Genomic DNA, 20,742 nt, shown 5'->3' on the forward strand with positions numbered 1-20,742 from the left:
ACTGTGGAGGGAGTTCAAACACTTCAGGAAACAGCACTTTAAAACAGGAGCAGTGTCTTCAAACACTTTTCCATTTTCTTTCAGGTAATTACTTGGATGCCTATGCAATAATGTAGAGCAGGCTAGTACAAACTCAACTGAGTCTTAGAAAAAAAAATGAAAATATTTGATGGTAACAAAATATGACAACAAAGCAGATGCATATATGTATGAATGCGTTGGATCCATCTCTGTCTGTACATGCTCTGTGTGTGGAGAGTAGTCCAACATTGGCCTATCAAATGCGCAGCCTCAACCTGTCAAGCACACGCCTGACTTGTGCAAGGCCCACAATAGTTTCAGGTGCATTCGTTTCAAGTCAAAATTATACTAAGGTATCTACAATCAGGACCCTATTAAATGAACACCGGACACTTTCATCGCCCGAAGGAAAGTGCTCTTCTCTGGACTTGAACACAATCCAAACATGATCCAATAATACAGATTAGAGATTTACCTTCTGAAAGAAATCCTCGCCACCATTGACTCGTCCCCCAGCGGCCGCTGTAGAGGAGAGGAAAAAGAAACAATTCATGAAACCATTAACTGTTAAATACACAATACTGTATAACATTCACAGAGCCAGATCACGCTTCGGTTATCCAATGTCCTGGAAATGTGAGGATACCATGACTAAATCCAAAAATCTACTTTTCAGTGGATCTCCATTCCTTGGGTATTGTCATTGGCACATCAGTATATACAATTTGGAGATTTAGATAGACGTCAAACTCATTCTTGATAATCCTTATAATTAGATACAGCTTCCTTTTAACAAATTGCTGAACTTTGTATAAAAGGTCTCCGTGCTATACTACCATTAAGGGTGATCCATCTTTTTTGGATATTCACACTTTCGGCCAGACAATGTCTCCTCCTGTATTAGCATGGTGCCGTAAGGCTGGCATGAGGAATGTTAGCTACCAGAGAACTGACTGACAGATACCTGGCAGAGCACACAATTATGTAAAAATATCCATGAGTATAAGAAACATTATTTGAAAGACTTGCCATGAAAATATACTAAAGACCTCGGCTTCTGGTACTATATAATATGGCCAAGGAACAGTCTCCCAACCACAGTGAATATACAATAATTTGTTTCTGATACAGATCATTCTGCAAGTCCTTTTGTCTGGCCTGTGGCTTTTCTGTTGATGTAAAATACATAGTTGTTCTCCGCAGAGTATTTATCTGTCATTTGAGGTGGTTCCTGTATTCACTTGATAAATTTACCACATTTTCAGAGGAACTGGGTCAGGGTCACCACAGAACTGGTGTACAGTGATAAATAATGGCATTGATGTAATGACAAGAATTAATGTTATGATCAATTTAACCCAATGTTCTGATTAGTATCACCTCTGGATAGCAATGCATTTTCTTCAGAAAAATGACAGAAAATGTCAACAATCAAAATGATTAACTGGCTATAATTGGTCCATGGAAACACACAGTATGTACCTTGGCAAAATACTGTAGGACAATGTCATATGTAGGGTTGCAAAAAATATACAGGTATATATCAAAAAAATCCATACACTTTCCCAAAATGTACAGGGTTTACAAAAAACCCAGTTGGAATATTCACACAATAAGCAAAATATCCAGAATACTCCAACCAGGATTTCTTTAAAAACTGGATTTTTCTGAAAGTTTCCAGAATTGTGCAACCCTAGTCATACGTCACCATGATTTTCTATTGAAATACAGCACTTTTGCTTTCTTGATATCAACATGTAAATAATGTTGTGGAGGGTTTGACAACTTGAGTATCAATATATTTGGTCCTGAGATTTATCCAAGTTGCTTCCCCACTCTGAAGCCTGTCCAGTTTCATTAGATTTAAAAAGGTACCTTAATTATCCGTAACCATGTGATCCATAAGGAGTGGTGAAATGCAGTACTAGTGGCTTGACATTTGAAAGAAAACAAATATTTCACTGTTCATTCTCAATATAACATTTCCTCAGTAAGAAAAAAATGTAGGAATAAGATAAATGACCCCAACAGGTGTTTTATTTTGCGTCCTCACAAACTGGCCCTTGGTGATGGAGTAATACCTTCATAAAGTACATTGCACACATGCTTGTACTTACTCCCCCACAAAAACACCTCTGCAGCTATTTCACACGAGGGCGTGCTTCATTCAGAACAATGTAGCCCATAAATTTCACATTAAATACTATTCACAGTTCCCGATTAGTCTGAAAGCGGCAGCTTTCTTACAGGGAACATTATTTAAAAAATTACCAATAGTTATAAGAGTTCTATATTTTAACAGAAGCAACAAAACGGCCTGTGTGGCATCGATTCCAGTCAGAAACAGTTATTTTTCTGTGTAAATTGGATAATTTTGGTCATAAAGTCAGTCTCGTCTAAAACGGAGTTTGAAACATCCGTGCGCCTCAAGGGTAAATGAAGGTTGGCTTTTGATTTGACAATGTCCATTTGCCCACTAACATGGGTGAACAGCTGCGGTGATTGCACTCTATCCAATAGTATATACAGTGAGACAGACCTGCCCAGCAGCTCCAACTTTGTTTACACAAGACATGTCACATTTTCTTTTACTTGAGAAATACTGCGCCAATCACAGATGTAAAATTGCGCAACTGAAACATCCTTGGCAAAAACGTCAAAATTAAATACAGATTTCTTGAGTCATATTAGATTCACTCTGGGGATTTTGAGGAAGTGAAATAGGCTTCCGCGTCTAGTGTCTCATCATTGAACAAAAATGCAAAATCGGTCAGAAACACACCTCCAAGACTGGAATCTCGTTTTCCTAATGTCCAACAGACAAACACATGCCAAATCGGTATGTTCAATGGCTTTAAGGAATTGCTGTGTTTAAAAATAAAAAAGTGTCTAACTGCAGGGAGCCTGGCTAACCCGTAAGACATGTCGGCGCTGCCAGTATGCTGTGTTTGAATAATAGGCTAAAATCCTCAAATTGGAATTGAAAAAAGCGCAGGTTGGGGTCAGCATGCCCTGTGGGACTTGTTGATAATTGTAGATGAGGAGTGTGGTGAATCACACAGTTGAGAGGAGGTGGGAGTATTAGAATTGGAGGTCAAATGGATGAGGTAGATGGTACAGCCTTTTAGGGCCACACTAGGAGATGGGATGATACTGGCCTAGCATGTCTGACTTTGGGAAAGATTAAGACTCTGGTAGGGGGTGGGCCGGCATTATTGGAAACATACAGTATCAAATTACAGAATAACACCAACAGAAAGGAATGCTGTTCAGTAAAAACAATACATACTCTGATTCATCAAAATACTAACATTGTCTTAGTTCTGTAGGTTATGAGACAATGGAGACATAGCAGCAGGTGTACTGTAGCTTAGCATTTTCAGGTTTAGCCAACAGTTCTTAAAAGACACACATAAAACTAGACAGAAATAAACCACACAAAACTCCACTCTGTAAGGCTCTCAAGCAGAAAATGTGTTGATCAAATCTCAATGTCCACAACATAACATTATTATTCAAGTGGTAGAATGAGAATTTAAACAGGGGTCAAAAACCAGGCCCTGGAAGGAAAGCCACTAAATCTGTGACTGTAAATTATTTAAGGTAATTTCCATGTAAAAGGACCCATGAGCACCAACATGAAGTTCATAAGAGATTGGGTGTCAAATGAAAGCCTTTTTTTGTAGTGCTGAGCGATTAACCGAGAATCCTGTTATGTTTCGTTTTTTAAACAACTAAGTCGGTACAATTATTTTTATTTTTTCTGAGAGCTCAATGCGCACATTTCACAGTTTCTCTAGAAATAAAATCAGATCCAGCCTGAACTGTGCAATGTAGTAGGGAGTTTCTAACAGGCCAATTCTACATAGTTTAGCACATAAAACGTGGTAATTAACTAATGTGACGATAATCCATTGCGTATCTACTTGTCCGGTCTGTGTTCCTTTTAAGCCTGCTACAGAAAAGACAGAAGAATACCCAATAATTAGGTGATATAGAAAGCAGCTGTTGCTTCGGGAAGTATCTCTACCTGAAAATACATGGCCTCAGTGATTGATAGTTGGTATTCAGCAGTCATAAAAGTATGCCTTATTTACGTTGAAGAACTACACAAGTGATTGTCAGACAGCATAGGCAGCAGCTCTATAGATAGATGACTTGAAATTAAATAAAGTCAGAAAAATAAAACAAATGTAATGTACACAACTAAAATATTTTATAAGAGTTAAGTGATGTGAATAAATTATAGTTACCTGTAAGCAGTAATGGGCAGACGCTACCATCAAGGAACTTTTATTCATTGTTTTATTCTGTGTTGTTACAGCGTTCAACCCACATAACTCATAGTACATTTAATGTTTAAAAAAAATTGAAACCAAAAAACATTTTTTTTTTATCATCGAACCGAAACATCCTCAAAAAGCAGTAATCGCTCAGCACTATTTTCGATCAATTCAACCATTTTCCATCCTGAAAATGTGGAATAAGCAAAGGATTTGATTACTTGTCATACAGATGGAAAAGGGGTCTTAGAAAACATCTACCAGAAAAAGTTAAGGTATACACCAAAAAAAATAACGTTGAAGAACCCTGCCAACTAATATCTAATATACTTATATTTAGTTTAGTCAAATTTGTTCTGCTTTCTGTAAGTTTAAGAAACATTGCCTTGTGCCTTGAAATTCCATTACCAAAAACACACATAGCTTTAAAATATTTTCAAATGTATGTACCTCATGAGGAGAATAATGAAAGTGCACAGAAGTAACAAGATAGACCTATCAATTAGGTATATTATTTTTTGACAGATACATTTTGTTTATGAATTAGTTAAGTGATTAAAACTCAATTCTGTTACCAAATCGATAACAAATTTTCAGACAAATTGGTAATGCAATTTCTGCAAACAAATTGGATACAAAAGGGAATTCATAGTAGTCACAAACCAAACTCGGCTAGCCGAACAAGTGTGCTCACATACTCTCTCGAAAGACATTTGGTTGAAAAACGAGAATAAAATAGGCAATAGTACTGTTTGTCCCTTATGAGATGCCATAGCCAGTATACTATTCCTCAAAATAGAATGAATCTAAGATAATGTCAAAATTTGACAGATTTCTTGAGTTTTTGCGGTGGAGACCTTAGTTTGATTGTAAAATTGTGCGACTAAGATGTTTGGTGCAGTATTTCTCAAAGAGAAAATGTGCATGACAACAAGTAATCTCTCCTTGAATGACAAAGACTTTAAAGAATTCCTACTGTTGACCAATCACAGATGAAGGGGTGTAGACTACAGCTCCGAAACTTCAGCTTGCCTCAAGAAAACACTTAATGTGCCAATACAGTTGAAAAACCTCTTACCGAAGAGTGTGCAAAGCTGTCATCAAGGCAAAGGGTGGCTATTTGAAGAACCTCAAAAATATTTGATTTGTTTAACACTTTTGTGGTTACTACATGATTCCATATGTGTTATTTCATAGTTTTGATGTCTTCACTATTATTCTACAAAAATAGTAAAAATAAAGAAAACCCCTTTAAATTAGGTGTTCTACTCATTCAAGTGTTTTGACCAGTAGTGTACATTTACTGTACTGAACTCTACTTACTGTGTCCTACTTTGATGTCCATACTTGTAAAACATAGAAGTCTACGACTGGTTTTTGATTTTGTCCGGTCCACACCAACCATAATAGCCATTATGTAGAATAATACCCCCAAATGCAAACGAGGATATTGCATACTTTTAGCTTTGTGTACCTACTCAAGATAGGTCACCATGAAGAGAATGGCATTCTTATCCATAATTATGCATTTCTGTACAGTACAGATCAGGGACCCATGATCAAATTCCATTACCGGATGTAAATCCGCTTCACTTACTGTAGTTCAATAACCAAAAGTTAATTCATAGCTGACACCCCATTCTTTTGTATTTTAGCCTCTTTTTTTCTCCCCATTTTCAATCTTGTCTCATCGCTGCAACTCCCCAACGGGCTGGGGAGGCAATGGTCGGGTCATGATTCCGTCGAAACATGACCCACCAAACCACGCTTCTCAACACCGGTCCGCTTACCCTGGAAGCCAGTAGCACCTATGTGTCGGAGGAAACACTGTTCACCTGACGACCAAGGTCAGCCTGCAGGCCCCCGGCCCGTCACAAAAAGTCGCTAGAGCGCCATGACCCACCCCCCCCGGCCAAACCAACCACTAACACAAAGGACGCTGGGCCAATTGTGCACCGCCCTATGGGACTCCTGATCACGGCCGGTTATGATACAGCCCGGGATCAAACCCGGGACTTCAGTGACGCCTCTAGCGATGCAGTGCCTAAGACTGCTGCGCCACTCTGGAGGCTGATATATTTTAATGTTAATTCGAAGCAAATATTTAAGAGTTTTTGGAAAACATGGTCACATAAAAAAAACTGAGGCAGATATTGCCAAAATTCTGTTTCCAAATTTTGCATCTGAACAGTTCTTCCAGTAAAAACATGTTTGTAAAATGTCCAGTGTAAATAGTTAGTCCTTGTGCATAGTTGTTTGGTATGTTAAACTTTTAAATAAATGGTTTCCGTTTCTGAAAAATCTGAGTCTCAGCGCAATTCTGTTACCGTGGAATTGCCCTTAAACAAAAGCACATTCATCGAAGAATGTTCATCCTCTGGCGGACCCCAATTAAAAACAGTCTGAAATAAAACGTGAACGAGATCGAATGATTAAAGTACTAATGACAAACATCCGTAATGCACAAGAAGGACCATCAGAACAAAATACTCCAAGTCCAACTATAAATGCCTTTGAATCCCCTACACCGTAAATCCACTAGATCAACAGGCCTGTCACCATGTTTGAAGTTATTGGCCATTCAAATGTACTCCATCCTTCTATTATGAAAAAGTGGGGGAAAAAAGAAAAAGAAATTCTCTGGCACATGATGCAAGACTCGTAAAACAGTGTGCAACAACAGTGTTTTCTAAAGATGCTGGCAGGCAAATATAAACAGATTATGATGATTTGAGATAAAAGGCTTAATAATCACAAGTGGGTATGTGTTGCACTTCATCAACTCAGCCTCAGTGGAGGAATACAAATAATGTGTTTTCTAAAATTCCTTATTCCGTAGACTTTTACACTCACACCCGTATATACGGGTTGAAAATGGCAGATTTGGGTAGGCTTGGGCAGTGTACAATATATACCACCGACCGGGGTATTTGGAAATAGCCACAGGATGGTTTTTCAATACCATCAATATCATTTAAACTACCACATTTTCATATTTGTAGCAATTTTTTAAAAGTAAATACCTGCAGTCAACATTTTCAATACATTAGGAGATGAAGCAGATCACGTTCTTTATGTCAGCTGTCACATGACTTTACATTATGAAGCTTACATAGTTCTCCAGAACAGTTGAGCCAGTCATGTATCTGTTTGTGAATAGCACAACGGGTGAAAACGGGAGCAGGTGAGTCCAGCTGTGTATTGACAGGGGTTGCGTTTTATATTGAAAGTCAGTACTGTTACACTTCAATAGAGTGATCAGGGACAAGCAACTATAGTTTTCATTCACAGAAAATACATTCGTGCAAGACATTCGGCAGAAAATAGCTTAATTTTCAGACGACAACAAAAGTGCTGCGCTATTTCGCTGGCAGCCACACAAGTAAATGAGCTTACAATGAAAAAGCAAGGTGTTTTTTGCAAAAGCGATGCATGGTCATCATATTTCTAATGTTTAGGTCTATCATAATGTTTCTTGTTCACATTCACTTGTAAATGTCCAAACTCACCAAAAATGACATTCGGTTGCTCCTACCTATATACACTGTATGTATAACTTGATGAGCTGGATTGCCTGTCTTTGCAATTAGTTTATTTTCATTTCTGCTGGTTGGCATATTTCACATGTGCTAATTTAGTTAGCATTCTGCTAATAGACGCACAAATGGATTTCTTTGGCATTTTGTTTTGCGCCACCTCGTGTACAAAGCTGGTAATAATGTGAATCCCGGTGTGAGATCAAGTATGACAATATGAAAATCTGGATACCGTCCAACCCTACTAATAAGTGCCTAATTTGGAATGCATTGGCTACTGCAACATGCTACAAATGATGTCAGAGTGCAGGCTCTGCAATTCACAGTGCTGTATGGGTCTTGACTGACAGCCGTGCTGAACTTGAGCACCGCACTCAACAAGAAGCTGCACACCTCCCACCCGGATACTTTTGTACCCGTTTCCTCCAGAATCTTCACAAGGTCCTGTTGTTCTAGGATTGATTTGCACTTCTCGCACCAAAGTATGTTCATCTCTAGGAGACAGAACGCGTCTCCTTCCTGAGCGGTATGACGGCTGCGTGGACCCATGGTGCTTACACTTGCGTACGATTGTTTGTACAGATGAACATGGTACCTTCAGGCATTTGGAAATTGCTCCAAATGGATGAACCAGACTTGTGGAGGTCGACAATTTTTTTCTGAGGTCTTGGCTGATTTCTTTTGATTTTCCCATGATGTCAAGCAAAGAGGCACTGAATTTGAAGGTAGGTGTGGAAATACATCCACAGGTACACCTCTAATTGACTCAAATGATGTCAATTAGCCTATCAGAAGCTTCTAAATCCATGAAATCTCCATTATTTTCCCAAGCTGTTTAAAAGGCAGTCAACTTAGTGTATGTAAACTTCTGACCCACTGGAATTGTGATAGTGAATAATAAGTGAAATAATCTGTTTGTAAACAATTGTTGGAAAAATTACCTTTGTCATATACAAAGTAGATGTCCTAACCGACTTGCCAAAACTATAGTTTGTTAACAAGCAATTTAAGCAGTGTTTGAAAAACGAGTTTTAATGACTCAAACCTAAGTGTATGTAAACAATCCAAACAAACAAGTCCAAATGTGCGCTTCACATGTCCATATCATAAAACCCATGTCATATAGTGTCAACATTTATGATCACTATGTTTGATCTACAATTACAAGTTGACGTGGCATCATGCCCTGGGTTGTTCCGAACAGAATGAGACTGTTTTGTCTATTGTGAAGAAAATTTGCTGCAGAACACGCACCGGACTCCTTTATATGCGCACCAAAATTATGATTGGTTCTCTCTGAATTTCCCTGTGAAATCCAAAAACTGTAAGATCATATTTTATAACTTAGCTTGACATGGCAATAGGACAAGCTTTCGTTTTTGGATTGCGTAAACAACAGTAATTGTGTGATGGCAGGGTTGTGTTCCAAACAAAACTAGGTGTGCTTGCTTAGTTCCTCAACGACACAGCACCTTATAGTTGAAGTCTCTTCTGAGTCATAAAAGTGCATTGAAATTAATTAGGAACGGGCACACATTGGAGGGGTGTTTGGCCACTTGAAGACACCAGTTAGTCATCGCACTCAAACCCCTTGCCATTTTTTGTGTTGTTATGTTGCCCCTACCCCACACTTTTCAGGAATATTCTCATGTTACTGAATGTCTCCAGAGTATCTTCTGATTTCGTTATCAGCAAATGCGGTGAAAAGTACAGTAAATGTCAAATGCACATAAAATCAAACGTTTGGATTCAGTCTTGTGTCAGGTGAATTGTTGTGTACTCAACTTTGGTCTAATCATTTTACCATAATCTCCAAACTGTTCCCTTTTGCTTGCTACTATGCATATGCATTCCATATTTCTTCCGTAAGAAACATTTCAATATAGCCCTATCCGTATAGGCAAATTCCCACGAGTGTAAAGGATTAATAACACATCTACTCTATAGGGAACGCAACACAGCATTTCCAGCCAGAGGAGCTGGTGGTATGACTGGAGACAGTAGTGTAGTACAGGACATAAGGCTATTCGAGGAGTGAAAAACATCCTGACAGCAGATGCATGGCGTGCAACTGCAGCGAGCAGGCACGTGTATCAGAGTGCCTTCTCTATAAAAACCAAAAAATGCGTGACTGGGTTAAATGAAGATTAGGTTAAACGAGGACAAGCCATGGACTCATGCTTCCAGCTTCTTAGAGGAATCTATGGGTTTCACCATTCAACATTGAAATGTCAGGGGTGTATGTGAAATATGAAGTAAATGTATGATTAGTAATCGCCTATGTCACCATTTAAAAAAAAAACACCAAAATGATTCATACCCACACAGCCATTAGTTTAACATGTGAATATTCCAGCAAAACATTCCAGCAAAACCAAAGCATAATTTCTGTCACTATAAAATAGCTCCAGGGAGCAGTATGGAGGATGCACCACGAGCCTGGGCAGATTAATTAAGTCTGGTATCCATTATGAGTACAGAAAGTGATATTCTCACTTGTTTAGTAGGGTTGAGGGGTCAGAGGAATGTAGCAGTGTTTGAGCTGTAGAATTATGACATCATTCCACATACAAACTAGGCTTGGGTGGTATACCGTATAGCGGGGTATTTGGAAATAGCCAAGGGATGGTTTTTCAATACCGTCAACACTGTTGAAACTATTTTCTTTAATACAGTTGAATTTGGACGTTTATATACACTTAGATTGGAGTCATTAACTCGTTTTCAACTACTCCACAAATTTCTTGTTAACAAACTATAGTTTTGGCAAGTTGGTTAGGACATCTACTATTTCACTGTATCACAATTCCAGTGGGTCAGAAGCTTACACACACTAAGTTGACTGCCCCTTTAAACAGCTTGGAAAATTCCAGAAAATTATGTCATGGCTTTAGAAGCTTCTGATAGGCTAATCGACATCATTTGAGTCAATTGGAGGTGTACCTGTGGATGTATTTCAAGGCCTACCTTCAAACTTAGTGCCTCTTTGCTTGACATCATGGGAAAAGCAAAAGACCGCAGATAAAATATTGTAGACCTCCACAAGTCTGGTTCATCCTTGGGAACCATTTCCAAATGCCTGAAGGTACAACGTTCATCTGTACAAACAATAGTACGCAAGTATAAACACCATGGGACCATGCAGCCGCGATACCGCTCAGGAAGGAGACGCGTTCTGTCTCCTAGAGATGAACATACTTTGGTGCAGGAAGTGCAAATCAATCCCAGAACAAAAGCAAAGGACCTTGTGAAGATGCTGGAGGAAATGGGTACAAAACTATCTATATCCACAGTAAAACAGAGTCCTATATTGACGTAATCTGAAAGGCCGCTGCTCAGCAAGGAAGAAGCCACTGCTCCAAACCACCAATAAAAAAGCCAGACTACGGTTTGCAACTGTACATGGGGACAAAGATCATACCTTTTGTAGAAATGCCCTTTGGTCTGATGAAACATCAAAATAAATCAAAATCTATTTGTCACATGTGCCGAATACAACTAGTGTAGACCTTACAGTGAAATGCTTGCTTACAGGCTCTAACCAATAGTGCAAAAAAGGTGTTAGGTAAGTCAAGACATAAAACAACAGTAAAAAGACAGGCTATATACAGTAGCGAGGATACATACAGACACCGGTTAATCAGGCTGATTGAGGTAGTATGTACATGTAGATATGGTTAAAGTGATTATGCATATATGATGAACAGAGAGTGGCAGTAGCGTAAAAGAGGGGTTGGCGAGTGGTGGGTGGCGGGACACAATGCAGATAGCCCGGTTAGCCAATGTGCGGGAGCACTGGTTGGTTGGCACAATTGAGGTAGTATGTACGTGAATGTATAGTTAAAGTGACTATGCACATATGATAGACAGAGAATAGCAGCAGCGTAAAAACAGGGGTTGAGGGGAGGCACACAATGCAAATAGTCAGAATAGCCATTTGATTAGCTGTTCAGAAGTCTTATGGCTTAGGGGTAAAAACTGTTGAGAATACTTTTTGTCCAAGACTTGGCACTCCAGTACCGCTTGCCATGCGGTAAAAGAGAGAACAGTGGCTGGGGTCTTTGACAATTTTTAGGGCCTTCCTCTGACACTGCCTGGTGTAGAGGTCCTGGATGGCAGGCAGCTTAGCCCCAGTGATGTACTGGGCCTTACGCACTACCCTCTGTAGTGCCTTGCGGTCAGAGACTGAGCCATTTCCGTACCAGGAAGTGATGCAACCAGTCAGAATGATCTTGATATTGCAACTGTAGAACCTTTCGAGGATCTCAGAAACCATGCCAAATCATTTTAGTTTCCTGGGGGGGGGGGGTGAATAGCATTTGTCGTACCCTCTTCACGACTGTCTTGGTGTGTTTGGACCATTCTAGTTTGTTGTTGATGTGGACACCAAGGAACTTGAAGCTCTCAACCTGCTCCACTATAGCTCCGTCGATGAGAATGGGTGTGTGCTCGGTCCTCCTTTTGCTGTTGTCCACAATAATCTCCTTAGTCTTGGTTACGTTGAGGGATAGGTTGTTATTCTGGCATCACACGGCCAAGTCTCTGACCTCCTCCCTATAGGCTGTCTTGTCGTTGATCAGGCCTACCTCTGTTGTGTCGTCTGCAAACTTGGAGTTGGAGTCGTGTCTGGCCATGGAGTCGTGGGTGAACAGGGAGTACAGGAGGGGACTGAGCACGCACCCCTGTGGGGTTCCAGTGTTGAGGATAAGCGTGGCAGATGTGTTGCTACCTACCCTCACCACCTGGGCGAGGCCCGTCAGGAAGTCCAGGATCCAGTTGCAGAGGGAGGTGTTTAGTCCCAGGATCCATAACTTAGTGATGGGCTTTGAGGGTACTATGGTGTTGAACGTTGAGTTGTAGTCAATGACTAGCATTCTCACATAACTGTTCATTTTATCCAGGTGGGAAATGGCAGTGTGGAGTGCAATAGAGATTGCATCATCTGTGGAGCTGTTTGGGCGGTATGCAAATTGGAGTGGGTCGAGCGTTTCTGGGATAATGGTGTTGATGTGAGCCATTACCAACCTTTCAAAGCACTTCATGGCTACGGACGTGAGTGCTACGGGCCTGTAGTAATTTAAGCAGGTTGCCTTTGTGTTCTTGGGCACAGTGACTATGGTGAACTGTTTGGCCATAATGACCATTGATATGTTTGGAGGAAATAGTGGGAGGATTGCAAGCCGAAGAACACCATCCCAACCATGAAGCACGGAGGTGGCTGCATCATGTTGTGGGGGTGCTTTGCTGCAGGAGGGACTGGTGCACTTCACAAAATAGATGGCATCATGACGGAGGAAAATTATGTGGATATATTGAAGCAACATCAAGACATCAGTCAGGAAGTTAAAGCTTGGTCGCAAATGCGTCTTCCAAATAAACAATGACCCCAAACATACTTCCAAAGTTGTGGCAAAATGGCTTAAGGACAACAAAGTCAAGGTATTGGAGTGGCCATCACAAACCCCTCACCTCAATCCTAGAGAAATGTTGTGCAGAACTGAAAAAGCATGTGCAAGTAAGGAGGCCTACAACCTGACTCAGTTACACCAGCTCTGTCAGGAGGAATGGGTCAAAATTCATCCAACTTATTGTGGGAAGCTTGTGGAAGGCTACCCGAAACGTTTGATCCAAGTTAACCAATTTAAAGGCAATACACTCAATTAGTATTTGGTAGCATGTAAACTTCTGACCCACTGGGCATGCGATGAAAGAAATGAAAGCTGAAGTAAATAATTCTCTCTACTATTATACTGACATTTCACATTCTTAAAATAAAGTGGTGATCTTAACTGACCTGAAACAGGGAATATTTACTAGGATTAAATTTCAGGAATTGTGACAAACTGAGTTTAAATGTATTTGGCTAAGGTGTATGTAAACTTCCGACTTAAACTGTACATTTCAATATTTGTACCTACTTTTTAAGTAAATATCTGCTGTCAACTTGTGCAATATGTTAGGTGAAATGAAGAACAGGATATTTATCTCCTGTCACAATTTTTCGTTAGGAAGTTTACCGGCAGTCCCCATTCATGTGGTTTATGAGCTGGGATCTTATCAATAAATAAAAGGCACAAAATTACTGAGGGTTCACAAGGAGGGCATGTGTTAAGTTGTATTGTTGCATCACCTTCTGGTATAAAAACCATGGAAAATAAAACAAAACACTAAGTGAGAATAGGCATTGGCTTGACATGTCAAAGTGGACAGGGATGAAAAATAAGTGTCATACTCTCACAAGGCTTTAGCAGTGGAATTATTAAGTTTGGAGCTTTTTGGGGCATAAAAAGTAAGGAAAACCCAAAGGCACCAGCTAAAACTCTAAATCATTAGGCCTGGTGAGACAAATCCTGATGGGGCAGCAGTAACAGTGTGACTTAAGCACAGATGATATTGGGGTATAGACTAGAAGAGCAAGGCTTTGGTAGCCTACTTAGTGTGTTTATGTTTTAGAACTAAAGCGAAACACATACAACTCTTTGCTCTGACACAAATAGTAAAAAAAGAAATACTAAATGACCAGTAATCACCGGTTTAAAAAAAGAAGGACCATTAATACAAGGTAAATTAATACTAACGGTGGCTTAATTACCAACACCTAATATATCACAGATACAAGGAAATCAATGTCAGCATATTAAGACTGAGATGGATCTGCCAAATGCTGGAGCAAACAAATTCTAGGTTCAGAACTTCTGAAATTTCAGGTTTCCAAAATGTCTGTCCAAACTCTCGTGTGCACTTGTGAGCGGTTTGTATGTCCTTAGGCCAAGTCTGAACGAACTACTACCACTCACAGATAGAATGGAGTGGAATATAGAAAGAGCAGGATGTTTTCTCACCATGATTCTCCACCAACCAGAGGCTCTCAAGCTGAACACTATGAACTTCAGTACCTATCAGCTGATTCAACATAGACCCGACAAAGTGCGCATATAGGGGAGTATTTTTTAAACACACCTGCATACATGCCTAACTGCGCACTCCCCCACATGCACATACACACTTTAGTTATTGCTTAAGACAAAAATAATTCACCAGTCATTAATGTGCTGCATGCAATACTATGCCGTTTCAATCTTGCCATCCCCATCCTTCTCTCTGAGAAATGATATGACAGTGGGTTAAGATGGATCTACATGTAAAGCTATAATAAAGGACCACTGGAATGTTTAGGCAGGACGATAAAACAGAAGGATGTGTCACTGACAAGCCTGTTCAAATAAATCTACTCTAAATGAGCAGGATAAAAGACCTGATATTTTCATCCAGTATACAGTATCACCTTATAACAGACAGGTTGCTGGCAGCACTTGAGTGGGAAATCAAAATGAAAACAGATACAGAGAGTATTATTTAGTCTCTTCTTCTGTGGTCCATCACACAGGTTTGCATCCATTCACTAAACGTCAGTTGCCAAGTAGCTCTCAACTCCCACACTATGAACACAAGTAAGGACAATAAAGACAGAAGAACCAGGGAAGTAGTAGCAGTGTTTCGCCTATATTTATTTAGCAGCGGCGAAACGCTGAAAGATGCACTTTGTGACAAGTTACAACATTGAATTGTCCGAGAAACCTCCTGTAATCCTGGAAGTGTAGCCAACCCTTTAAATATATGTACAGTGCACTCAAAAGTATTCAGACCCCTTGACTTTTTCCACATTTTGCTACATTACAGCCTTATTCTAAAATTGATTAAATAGTTTTTCCCCCTCAATCTACAAACAATACACTTTAATGAAAAAAAGTTTTTGGGATTCTCTCTCAATTTATTACAAATTTTTTAAATTAAAATATCACATGTACATAAGTATTCATACCCTTTACTCAGAACTTTGTTGAAGCACTTTTGGCAGTGATTACAGCCTCGAGTCTTCTTGGGTATGACGCTACAAGCTGGGCACACCTGAATTTGGGGAGTTTCTCCCATTCTTCTCTGCAGATCCTCTCAAGCTCTGTCAGGTTCTACACAGCTATTTTCAAGTCTTTCTAGAAATGTTCCATCGGGTTCAAGTCCGGGCTCTGGCTGGGCCACTCAAGGACATCCTTCCATTTAATAATTATGGAGGCCATTGTGTTCTTGGGGACCTTTGATGCTGCAGACATTTTTTTTGTACCCTTCCCCAGATCTGTGCCTCGACACAATCCTGTCTGTCTCAGAGCTCTAGGGACAATTCCTTCGACCTCATGGCTTGGTTTTTGCTCTCTAAATCATGTCCAATCAATTTAAATTTACCACAGCTGGACTACAATCAAGTTGTAGAGACATCAAGGATGAACTCAATTTTGAGTCTCATATCAAAGGGTCTGAATAGTTATGTAAATAAGGTATCTGATTTTTATTTTAAAGAAATTAGCATACATTTCTAAAAACCTGTTTTCTCTGTCGTTATGGGGTATTGTGTGTAGATTGAGCAACATTTTTTATTTAATCCAGTTTAGAAATAAGGTTGTAACATAACAACATTTGGAAAAAGTGAAGGGATCTGAATTCTTTCCGAAGGCACTGTATGCCCCAGGAAGACCCAAGCCCTTATTGTGTTCCTGTCCAGAACGCAGACTGCTGTCATCTCCAAATGGCTCCTTTCACAGGGAAAAAAAGTATGTGCAGTTGCCAGGCAACTGTGAAATAATAAATACATAAATAAACAAAACTCCCAGATGTGTAATGTTGCAGTGGAGTTGACATAGTGCCAGTACTGGACTCAGTTACCAAGGTCATCAGGTTGAGAAAATATGATACAGAGCTTACACAACTCAACATCCATAAACACTAGACAGTTTAAGACATCCGACACAATTCCACAGTGACGGAATTACTCTGACACTCCGACTTTTCACTTTAAAAAAAAGGTATGCCAAACAAAAAACATTGATTTCAAAAAGTTCAACAAACTATATACAAACTCTATGCACAATGACAACTTCGAACAATTTACAAAGTAAAAAAATATATTTACTGGAAAAAATTTGCAGATACATTTTTCAAACGGAATTACAGTAAAATCTCCCTCAGTTTTATTCTGTTATCAAAGTTTGTATCATCTGCACAGTTTTTCCTGTAAATGTGTTTTTGTCAAATATTCTGTGGAAATTGTTGAAAGTACTCCTTGTCCATAGAGTATGGTTTGTTAAATTTTGAAAATCAATGGTTTCTGTTTGGTATACATTTTAAAGTGAAAATCTGAGTTTCAGCGTAAATCCATTACCATGGAATTGCCCATAACAAAACATAGGAGACAAACAATAAAACATATCTACAACCACCGAGTCAGTCTGTTGGTTTAATTGCTAAGTAAAAGGCAAGATAATCAGGTGAAGGAATGATGCGTTATCACATCCTGGGCATCTGGGTATTTTCCCATTTCACCCCCATGTGTGAATTGTGAGTGAGTTGTTGCCAACTTTCCAGAAACATATCACAACCTGAGCATTCTCCTAGTACCTGGTATGTAGTGTGAGATCTAGTACCATCAGAGGGGCTGGAGGAGTGTGTCTCACCCCAAACTTCTTGTTTTGCATTTTATAGCAGCCGTAAACCAGACAGAATGTAAATCTGCACTTTGAAGGTGCAGAAGAAAAAGGGCTTTGAGTGAAGTAAAAAAAACAAAAAAAAAACAGGTATTCATTTCACCTCATTTACAGAAGCAGAGAAATGGGTCAGAGAGCTCAAGTCAAGTCAGACCATTGAAATACAATTCCAGGTTTTAATTTCATGAGTAAAGAAACAGGTTTTTCGACAAGACCCAAGCTAAATTATATTAGGGGATCTTGAAAGCTTCATTATGCTTTGGAGAAAGGACTTCACTGCATAAGAAAAGTTAAACATAATTGTATCACGACTAGTCATTCAACTGAGACTGCTCTTCTCTGTATCACGGAGGCGCTCCGCACTGCTAAAGCTAACTCTCTCTCCTCTGCTCTCATCCTTCTAGACCTATCGGCTGCCTTCGATACTGTGAACCATCAGATCCTCCTCTCCACCCTCTCCGAGTTGGGCATCTCCGGCGCGGCCCACGCTTGGATTGCGTCCTACCTGACAGGTCGCTCCTACCAGGTGGCGTGGCGAGAATCTGTCTCTTCACCACGCGCTCTCACCACTGGTGTCCCCCAGGGCTCTGTTCTAGGCCCTCTCCTATTCTCGCTATACACCAAGTCACTTGGCTCTGTCATAACCTCACATGGTCTCTCCTATCATTGCTATGCAGACGACACACAATTAATCTTCTCCTTTCCCCCTTCTGATGACCAGGTGGCGAATCGCATCTCTGCATGTCTGGCAGACATATCAGTGTGGATGACGGATCACCACCTCAAGCTGAACCTCGGCAAGACGGAGCTGCTCTTCCTCCCGGGGAAGGACTGCCCGCTCCATGATCTCGCCATCACGGTCGACAACTCCATTGTGTCCTCCTCCCAGAGCGCTAAGAACCTTGGCGTGATCCTGGACAACACCCTGTCGTTCTCAACCAACATCATGGCGGTGGCCCGTTCCTGTAGGTTCATGCTCTACAACATCCGCAGAGTACGACCCTGCCTCACACAGGAAGCGGCGCAGGTCCTAATCCAGGCACTTGTCATCTCCCGTCTGGATTACTGCAACTCGCTGTTGGCTGGGCTCCCTGCCTGTGCCATTAAACCCCTACAACTTATCCAGAACGCCGCAGCCCGTCTGGTGTTCAACCTTCCCAAGTTCTCTCACGTCACCCCGCTCCTCCGCTCTTTCCACTGGCTTCCAGTTGAAGCTCGCATCCGCTACAAGACCATGGTGCTTGCCTACGGAGCTGTGAGGGGAACGGCACCGCAGTACCTCCAGGCTCTGATCAGGCCCTACACCCAAACAAGGGCACTGCGTTCATCCACCTCTGGCCTGCTCGCCTCCCTACCACTGAGGAAGTACAGTTCCCGCTCAGCCCAGTCAAAACTGTTCGCTGCTCTGGCCCCCCAATGGTGGAACAAACCCCCTCACGACGCCAGGACAGCAGAGTCAATCACCACCTTCCGGAGACACCTGAAACCCCACCTCTTCAAGGAATACCTAGGATAGGATAAGTAATCCTTCTCACCCCCCCTCCCCCCTTAAATGATTTAGATGCACTATTGTAAGTGGCTGTTCCACTGGATGTCAGAAGGTGAATTCACCAATTTGTAAGTCGCTCTGGATAAGAGCGTCTGCAAAATGACTTAAATGTAATGTAAATGTATCACCATTTTTCCAGAAAAGGTTGGAAGAGAGGGGAACTACAGTATACAAAAGGTACAGATCCAGATAAAATAACAGTATGATTAGAAAATCAATTAAATCATTTTTAATCACATACCGTTTTGGCATAATGTATGCTTCCCACGATGTTGAGAAGCACTGCACTGCGTGCTGTTAAAGCTCCAATTATTTTATTCTACTATGGTATATTTGGGTTTACACACCTTTGAGCTCCCTCAAGATCCGTTACAGTAACGTCCACAGTAAACACCACTTAAAATAGCCCATTAGTTTAATAGTATATGACTTTGGACCCTTTCAATGTCTGACAGCATGTGGTTCTGGAGGTTAAAACAACAGGCCTGTGTTCTCCTGCAGTAGAGAGAGAGCCTACAGCACATTCCACACACGACACTCACTTCCTGTCAAAAGCTCTTACTCAGCACCAAGGAGGAAGACAAGAATGGGGGCCTGTATACACACGCACACTCCACACTGTTTCAAGACAGAATGTGGACATGTGCAGCAGAGAGGAGACATACCCTTTTTCGGCATTTTGACCCAGTTTGTGAGTCTGCCTTTTTCCATACAGAATCAGTTTTACATACGAGCTCAGCATCAACATACTCTATTCCTATTGGGCGAGAGTGGGTAATGTTGCAGGGCATGGGCTACTTGGTGTCACTGTACAGTTAGTTATTTTTACAGGCTTTGTTTTTTCCATTTATGTTTTGTGGTTGGACTTTAGCACGTATAGCTCATTGGCCCGTGGGGCGCACCAACTGGTGTCGCCTCGTTGGTCAGTGTGTGTTACACCTGTGCTGGTTGCCATCATTGGTGGGAGGGTATTTCACCTGTGCTGGCCTAGGTGCTGTTTAAGAGTGGCTGGCCCAGTGCTCCAGTTGTCTTGAGAGATGTGGAAGGTCAACACCTTTATTTGTCTCTCCCTATTTTGATTTCTTAGACCAACAATCCTTGATCCAAATCCCCTGGTTTCATTTTGCACCACTTTTTTGTTTTGCTTCCTGTCTTTAACTTTAGTGTTTTTATTTTGTTTAGTGGGCGCTCAGTGGACACCCCCAAGAGTGTCTTTCAGAACCCCTCCTGTTTCGTTTTGGTTGTTGGTCAGGTGACTCTGTTCCCATTTCTGTTTGAGCAACATTTTTGTTTCTTGCTGAGGAACATGACACTAATGACATTTGGTTAGCATGAAATGAACAATAAAATATAAGTCTCCAAATACACATCTGTTTACCTTGCTTGTAACTATGGAAATGACTCATACATGGACATATTCACATTTGTTTTTAGAAATTGAGGCAATGCTTTCCCACACTTGAGTGAATAAAAATCCTCTTATTATACTGAACAAAAGGTTACAGTTCATATAAGGAAATCAGTCAATTAGGCCCTAATCTAGGGATTTCACATGACCGGGAAGACAGATATGCATCTGTTGGTCAAAAATACCTTGAAAAAAGGTAGGGGTGTGGATCAGAAAACCAGTCAGTATCTGGTGTGACCACCATTTGCCTCATGCAGTAATAATAATAATAATAATAATAATATATCCCATTTAGCAGACGCTTTTGTCCAAAGCGACTTACAAGTCGGCTGGGGCCATCCCTTTCGCATTGAGTTGAGCAGGCTGTTGATTGTGGCCTGTGGAATGTTGTCCCACTCCTCTTCAATGGCTG

At 40.7% G+C, this 20,742-nt stretch overlaps 1 protein-coding gene across 2 annotated transcripts in view; it reads right to left on the reverse strand.

Annotated features, from left to right (window-relative positions):
* Window positions 1-20,742, reverse strand: part of LOC135512290 (protein bicaudal C homolog 1-A-like) — a 72,695-nt gene that overhangs the window by 43,950 nt on the left and 8,003 nt on the right. For both annotated transcript variants that reach the window (XM_064934168.1, XM_064934167.1), the window contains exon 2: window positions 497-543. In XM_064934168.1, the coding sequence (XP_064790240.1) occupies window positions 497-543 (47 nt within the window). The remainder of the gene's footprint in view (window positions 1-496; window positions 544-20,742) is intronic.

Source organism: Oncorhynchus masou, chromosome 24 (genome assembly GCF_036934945.1).
Source record: "Oncorhynchus masou masou isolate Uvic2021 chromosome 24, UVic_Omas_1.1, whole genome shotgun sequence".
NCBI classification, from domain to species: domain Eukaryota; kingdom Metazoa; phylum Chordata; class Actinopteri; order Salmoniformes; family Salmonidae; genus Oncorhynchus; species Oncorhynchus masou.